The sequence below is a fragment of the Tamandua tetradactyla genome, chromosome 11, assembly GCF_023851605.1.
Source record: "Tamandua tetradactyla isolate mTamTet1 chromosome 11, mTamTet1.pri, whole genome shotgun sequence".
Classification (NCBI taxonomy): domain Eukaryota; kingdom Metazoa; phylum Chordata; class Mammalia; order Pilosa; family Myrmecophagidae; genus Tamandua; species Tamandua tetradactyla.
The window spans coordinates 37,594,821-37,602,545 of NC_135337.1; the positions used below are offsets into that span (position 1 = coordinate 37,594,821).

Here is a 7,725-nt window from a genome sequence, read left to right on the forward strand (position 1 = left end):
TGTGTTTCTAAGAGCATAGCTGAAAGGTATACATTTGTACCTGCAAGTAAATATCAGCAACCTATCTTCAGAGAAAAATGCACATCCACAGCTACTGATCCAGAAGCAATTGGTTTTCCAGGAGGTTCCTATATTTAATCTAAATTCTGCACCAGCTATATTAAACATAACAAAGAAATGCAACCCAGAAATTATGCCTGGAGCCAAGTCCATTAAAGGTACTTCGGAATAACTAGAGACCAAGCACCTTAAAAGCACCAGAAGCTATTGATACTTAAGAGGGGGGCTGTGCATAATCGCAACTGCTGCATTAAGAGAGGGGAGGGAGAAAAAAAAAATCAGCCAAATTACGCTTGGTTAATTCAGAGTAACAGATCTGCCCCCAAGTGAATTGGAGGCCTTGAATTAATTCTGTTATGACAAATCAAGATAAACGTTCCCCCTAAATTGCATGCGATTTAATTAATTTTTGAGATCCTGGGTTTTTTTTTTCCTAGCTAATAGTTCACATGCTCCTGTGCTGTCATTGTGCTTGAGTGGGCAGACTTCAAAGTGATATTAAATAACCAACTATTAGATTTACCTAGCACGTCCTATTGGAAAAGTGCCATTTAATTACCTAGCCTGTTCAATTAAAGGGACAGCATTCTCTGAATATAGCAGCTTGCTGTTGATTACCAGGGAAATGAACTCGCTGCCTGGCGGCGCCTCCACTCCTACCATCACCCCCTCCCCGAACACCCCCCCCCCCCACTATAACCAACCTCCCACCCGCACCCCGGGCAGCGGGCGCCACGTGAACCGCCCGAGCGGAGCCTGGCTAAGAGCGCGACGCGACTCGCTCTCCCCCTCACCCGCCCGAGGCAGGCCGGGCGGCCCGGGCCGCGCACAGCGAGGAAGGACTCGCTTAGGGCCGCCACCCGGGCTTCCGGCGCGTTTCCTCGTCTCGCCGGGCTCGGAGCCCCACCCGTCGATCTTCGAACTTCCTCCTCCTCTCGCCGCACTTTCCGCGCCAGTCCTCCCGCCCGAGGTGGGGGTGGAGGAAGGCGGGTTCGAGAAAGAGAAAGCGACGTGCCGAAGCTACTTGGGGATTGAGCTGGGGGGTTGGTGACTGCGGGCCGGGGGAGCGACAGCTCCAAGGTCCGCTGGCTTTTTGCAAGGATAGGGGCGTAGGCAGCACTGGGCCCTTTAAGATCCGCCCTCCCTCTCTTCAACCCCCCCCACAAGCCTTTCCCTCCCTCTCTTAGAGGCCAATTTTGTTAATTAAATGTTTTGTTTGCGACGCAGCTCTCATTCATTGTGGACACGTCATTCGGAGCAGATCTAAGCCAGAGACCAGATCTCATTAGATAAAGCCCATCAGAACTAAGAAAATGGAGGAGCCACTAATTAAAGCTTTTAATTGTGCGGATTCGCTGCAGCAAGGCAGCCGCTTTATCTAAAATCTTGGAGAGAGGAGGCAGAAACCCAGCTTTGCCCAATAGACACTTGGCCTCGGAGGGGGAGGGGACGGGGGAAAAGCGACCCCCTCCTACCCCCAACCCCGACCCTGCCTCTCCCAGATCTCCAGCAGCTTTTTAGCCAGATCTTGGTTGTTTTCAAAAACCACAACCTCAAGAGTCAGACAGTTTAAAAGCCCCCTAATAAATCACTCTGTGGTCCCAGGCGGCCCGAAGAGCCGAGGGGTCCCCCTCACCTGAGGGTCAGGGAACTGAATTACTCCACCCTTCAGTGGCTGCGCTCTTGTGGAACTGAAAGTTCCTCCAACAAGTGGACTTGGAGGACACTGGGTTGGGGGCAGCTGAGAGGAAAAGAAATGCCAGCGATTCCTCACCTTCCCATTCTTTTTGGCCTCTGGATGGGACGAGGAAGGGAACACCGAAGGAAGACTGCAAAGTCTCTAAGGTAGTGGGGAACCCCCACCGGCTGCTGCCGAGCTCTGAGCAGTATGCCATCAATTTGGTACTGCGGTAGAGTTCACTGTTCCCGGACAGATCTAAGGTTATCAGTGTAGCATCTAGTTCAAGAGCAAGCCTGGCTCCAGTTCCCAGATTCAGAGGAAGAAAGTAAGAGCGAATATGGACCCTATTAATTAAGGCTCAGGGATGGACACTCGCCCTCCATTGCTCCATTAAGCCACAAGAAAACACAAAGTGGGCATTTACATTTGGCCCCAAGAAAAGGGAAGGGAATGGAGGCTATTCCCAAGAAGCACTTGCCTAAACTTGTCCTAAGGGAATGCAAGGGGGCCCCCATGTTCTTTTTAATTAGAGGTAATCAGAACCAAAGATTTTTTTTGAAGGCACTTGGAGACGACATGAATCTGTAAAGTCACCTCATCTGAACAGCACTGTCAGTTTTTCCACTTCAAACCACTCTCCTTTCTTACCATAGTTTTGCTCTCTATTTAATTACAATACTGTCAAAGCTCATGGCATTGCTTGGAAGAAGAACGAGAAAACATAACACCCATGGCTCCTGCTGATTTTCCCACATTTGCTTCTAAAAGCACACTTAGTGAAATTAATATTGCCATCTTAATTTAAAAATAAAAGCCCTCTCCCTTCTTCAATTTCTTCTACTTTGCTGATTGAGGATACCAGCAGATAGGTTGCATTATCGGAATAACCAAATGCCATTTTACTCCATCATTTTACACTAATGATAGCACTGGGGTAAACACACCCATATTCAGCTCTGAACTGCACTGCATCTTTTGCAGTATCAGGCACAGAGTTGAATCACAATGGAGCTAAATTTTGAACAAAATATCTAATCCATATTCAACTGCACAGAAGAGCAAAATTTTCTATTAATCACTCTAAAGAAAAAGGCCTAGGGCAGAAATTTAAATAGAAAGCAATTCTTCTTAAAAGTGTACGGTTCTCTAGTATTAACGGTGTGTGGGGGGTGTTTTTTTTTTTTTAATTACTGGATGTTGAAACAGAACACCTCCTAGAAGCATTCATGTGCATCAGTCTATCAAACCATTTACTCAAATTAAATGTGTAATCCTTCAAATGCCTCCTTTCAAATTAATGAGTTTAAGTAGCTTGAGTTCACCTGAAAAGATCCTATAGGCACCTGACCTCCTGAATTCTTTCCATTAATTGCAGTGAAACTTGTTGGGAAAGACTGCTTACATGGACATATGAATGAATGTTCCTATACATTGCTTTAAAATGCAAGATTAGTATACTACTATAGCCTCTTTTTCTAAATCTCTTTTGGAGAACAGTGCAGTGATACAAACAACAACAAAAAAACCCAAAATCTGAACAGTCTCAATTGAAGAAACTGCAAATTCTACATGGCAGACCATGCACTAACATTGAGCATTCCAAGCCTTCTTCATCTAACAGTATGAAAAGGAACATTGCCATTAGGTTTTTTGCTTTGTTTTTTGTTTTTGCTAAAAGAGTTAGAAGTCTTTATAACTGATGGGTAATCAGCATTTTTCATAAAGAGCACAAAGAATGAGTCACAGGCTTTCCACTCAAAAAAGTTTAAAGGCGCTTATGTAAATAGCATAATTAGCCATCACCAAAGGCAAATCATTTCACACTAAGTACACTTTTATTTTTAAGTCAACCTTTTGTCTCAGAGTTTCTCTCTGTGCCTCCCTTGCCTTAAAGAAAGTAACTTAACTCCCACCTAAGATATTTAATTTTAGACAAAGGTCCAGGTGGGGCTGATCGCTTAAAATCTTGGTCCAGTGAGTGCCCACCCTTTGCACATTTAGCAACTCAGTGCCACCAGATGGCCAGTTTTTACTTAGTATGGCAATTGCAATTAATTTTCAAATTAAAAATCGGAAGACTAACACAGACTTCTTAAGCCCCCGAAACTGCGCCAACCAGAAGGTTTTTGAGGCGTAGGGTGCAGTTTATTCTCATAGATGCCCCGCTCCTTTCCTTAAATCCTCTGGGAACCTTTGACCTTGCTATTGCTCTGCTCGCCCATCTCGGGGAAAGGCAGCAAAGTCTTACCTAATGTAGTCATTTCTGCAAAGGATCATGCCGCTCTTGGTATAACAGGACGTGCCGATGTCGCCCAGCTGTGCCTGGCAGCAGGAGCACTTGAGGCACCGGCTGTGCCAGTAGCTGTCCATGGCATAGAGAAGAAAGCGGTCCGCAATCTTGCCCCCGCAGCCTGCGCACCGCTTCCAGGAGAGGGAGCCGGCCGTCACCTGGGGCGGCTGCGAGCTGCTGCCCGGATTCACCATGGTCTGCAGAGGGCGGGAAGGGGACAAGGAAAGAAAGACAAAACAGGGGCGATGCAAAAGTTTAGTAATCGCTGAGAGAGCGAGAAAGCTTGTCCCCCCCCCCCCCCCCCCAAGAGCTGCTGGAAGGAAGCAAGGCAAGGGCGGGAAGGAGGGTGAGGGGGAAGGGGAAGGAGGGAGGCTTGCCGGCAGCAGCCGCCTGTTTACTTTTCTCAAGCTTTGTTCTGGGGCCACGAGCTCCTCTCAACTTTTCCTGCGCTCGCCGCGGCTGACAATTTCAGCTTTGGTACTGTCAAAACTCCGAAAGCGAGGCTCGGCGGCGCGCTCCACCCCTTGCGGCGCCTCCTCCCAGCCCCCGCCTCCGCCCACTGCCCCCTCCTCCCTTACCCCGCCGCCCGCCCCCCAGCAAATGAGGGTCAAACCCACCCACCGGCGCGCCCAGCCCCTCCCCAGCCCCAGCCAAGCCCCGAGAGCAGAGGGGAGGCAGCGGCCCCGCCGAAGCCACGTTCCCTCCGGAGCTCTGCCCTGGAAGTGCAGCTGCAGTTCACAAGTTGGAAACAGTTCGGTTTTCTGAAAGGGACGGAGGGAGGGACCGCCTAAGAGATGGAGAGGATGGTGGTGGGAGGGAAAGCGAGGGGCGGGAGGGGGAGTGCGGTGTGTAAAGTTGCGAAACTGGTTTTTCGTATTTTAAACAGCACCTTTCACATGCCATTGTGGTGACCGCCATCTCCTATTATTGTTCCAAATCTCATTTGATTTTGAAGATCAATGAGTGTTTTCTCTGGGTTTTCAGGACACAGGCAAGAATAATAGATCATTGAACTTTAGGATGCCTGTTAACTTCCTATACAAACACTCTCCACTTTGGTCTCACTAATCTGCCCTTGATCAGCAATTTAAATGGTAAAGCTTTGTTCCTCCGGGGGGGGAGGGGGAACGGGACGCTTACTGATAATAAGCGAAAAGGCACTATTAAGGGATGCACAAGTTATATTTGTGCCAGTCCTGCTGTCACCAAAAACTGCTTTGAAAAATTCCCCACTCTCTCTAATGAACGCCACAAGAGAAGCAACTGGGGTATAATATAGGAATCAATTTATAAAGCTTAGCCTAAACCGATTAATTTGTTGCCTCCAATCCTGGGTCCAATAAAGTCCTAGTGTTCCTCCAGTCACTTATTCTATAAAAAGATCAAGTTATTTACTGCCAATTAAGCAGCCAGTTTTGTCTTTGTCCTCTGTAAGCCGAGAGTGTGGGCTCCCCCCGAGGCTCCCGGCTATACGCTCAAGACATTCAGCTGATACCTCAGGAAGGGAGAGGGCGAACTTTGCCTGTCCCCGGCCCAACTTGGCTGCTGGAAAAAAAAAAACGAGAGGAAGGGAACGAAACAAGGACTTGAGTTCCTTAAATAGGCCGATTGCAAACACATTTCCTCCGAAAGAGTCCCGGAACGTGTGTCCAGTGACCGCACAATAAACCAGAATAAGAACTGCACCAATTAAGCTGTAACAAAACCCTGAGACTTTGGAAACAGGACCACTCTAAAACCCATTAGCATTGCATTTATCTGAATGCATCATACCTTTATGTAAATTGATTTATCTGATGCATTTACTCGAGGAATTGCTTTTTGTTACCATTTCAGCCCTAACCCAAATGAATCTGCATTTCCTGCCCTAGGTCTTTAAACTGTTTCCCCCAACGTTTTAATCGCTCCGAATTCCTTTTTAAAAGGGGAGGGGGAGGGAGGAGATTCCAAGCTCTTCCCCGCCCCCATCTTTGGGAGAGGTAAATATATATGTATATTTTTTTGAAAAGGAAACATTACACTGAGAAAAGCATCCAGTAACCCCATTAGCTAAAGCTCTTAAGGACAAGCAATACCTTAATGCTGATTAAATCTAAAAGAGATGAATCAAGAAGACTGACCAGAAACTGACTCCCCTGATAACTAAGGACGGGCCCTCATCAAGTTTCATTTAGAGTTGGAAAAAAAAAGAAAGCTTTTAAGTTAAATAGGCTTATACTCCAGTAATTACATAGCCAAGCAATTTAGGTCCTGGGATACCCAGTGAAATAGAAAGCAGAACTGGCAGCTAGAGGCAAAATCTGCCCCCCTTTTAACAACGTCTCTGGTGTTTTTTAATGGAGACCAAGGGACAAACGTAGCCCTGGCAATTTGTAGTACAAAAATGGATGCTTAATTCATGTCTTGATTTTAATTAGGTGATTCACCGGATTTCTCCTGGATTGGAACAAAAGACTTATAAGCCAAGAGGAATTTTTAAAAAGAACCAACGATACCGAATCCTGATCACTTGGATCCTTTCTGCTACTGTTTCAAAATAGTGTTTACTAGCAGAAGGGGGTGGGGGGGCCGTGACTATCCCTAGCCCCCCCCCCCACACACACACTACTTCTCATACTTAAACCCTCATCTAAGTACCTCAGCCTTCCCCTTATCAACTGGAAATATCCCCAGTTCCCTTCCAAGCACCCCACCAGCCCCGTCTCCGAGGAGAACCCTTTTGTAAGCAGGAACCACTACAAAGCTGGCGGCCGGGGACTGCCCTCCGTGCTGGCTCGCAGGCCGGCCTGGGTAGTTTCAGACTCGCGCATTATCTAAGCCGACGTATTGTTTACTTGCAATTTGGGACGGTCAAGGGAAGGAAGCCAAAGAAAACAGCCCCGGCCCAGATCAGCCCCCTCCCTCCCCCCATCCTCCCTGACCACGGCTCCCCAGCCGCCCCCTTACCTGCTTTTCCCCTATATTGCAATATTGAGAGAGGCGGCGGCGGCGAAATGCGAGCGAAGCCGCTCGGCTTCCAGGGAAGGGGCGCCTCGGCTGGCGGAGCTGTAGGGAGGGAGGGAGTTCTCGCAGAAGCAGGAAAGGGGAGGAGGGGGCTAAGGGCTGCTTTTTTTTTTTTTTTTTTTTTTTTAACGCGTTGCTCTGAGGTTGGGTTGGGGGGCCCGCTCAAGTGGCAGCCGGCCGGGAGCAGAAGTGTCAGTCTCAGTCTTCGTCCTTCTCCTCGGCCTCCGGCTCCGCGCAAGCAGCTGCAGGAACCCTGGGCCCGCGCGGCGCGGCTTGAGGCGCGGCGCAGCGGCAGCAACTGCTGCAATCGCTGCTGCAAGTTTGGCAATGTGGCTTCACTTTGTATATTCCCCCGCCCGGAGGCCCCCGCCCCCGCCCGCGCTCCTCCCGCTCCTCCTCCTCCGCCGCCGCCTTCCTCCCTCCCGCGCGCTCGCTCGCGCGTTCGCTGGGGTCTGGCGGTGGCTGTGCTGAGCTTCCTGCACCTCCAACCGGGGAGCAGCCGCAGAAACAACAGATCCGGGAGCGGCGGCCCGCAGGCGGGCGCGCCCGGGAGTTGGGGGGCTGCGGCCGGACGGGGCCGGGCACGCAGGAGCCTGAGCCGCTGCCGGGGCTGCTGCTGCTGCCGGGCTCGGAGGCGGCGGCGGCGGCGGCGGCGCTGGCCTCTAGCTGACTCGCTCGCTCCCTCCGCGGA

The 7,725-nt window shown here is 49.6% G+C and overlaps 1 protein-coding gene across 3 annotated transcripts in view; it reads right to left on the reverse strand.

The window, feature by feature from the left end:
- LMO4 (LIM domain only 4) overlaps nt 1-7,377 on the reverse strand; it is a 16,951-nt gene extending 9,574 nt beyond the window's left edge. Inside the window, exons 1-2 of one of the 3 annotated variants that reach the window (XM_077120367.1) lie at nt 6,978-7,377; nt 3,990-4,228 (exon numbers count right to left, since the gene is read on the reverse strand). In XM_077120367.1, coding sequence (XP_076976482.1) covers nt 3,990-4,225 — 236 coding nt within the window. In that variant the 5' untranslated portion in view covers nt 4,226-4,228; nt 6,978-7,377. Of the gene's footprint in view, nt 1-3,989; nt 4,229-4,429; nt 4,571-4,920; nt 5,577-6,977 lie in introns of those variants that run through there. The other 2 variants (XM_077120369.1, XM_077120368.1) reach the window with 2 other exon arrangements.
- Nucleotides 7,378-7,725: the final 348 nt, after the last annotated feature.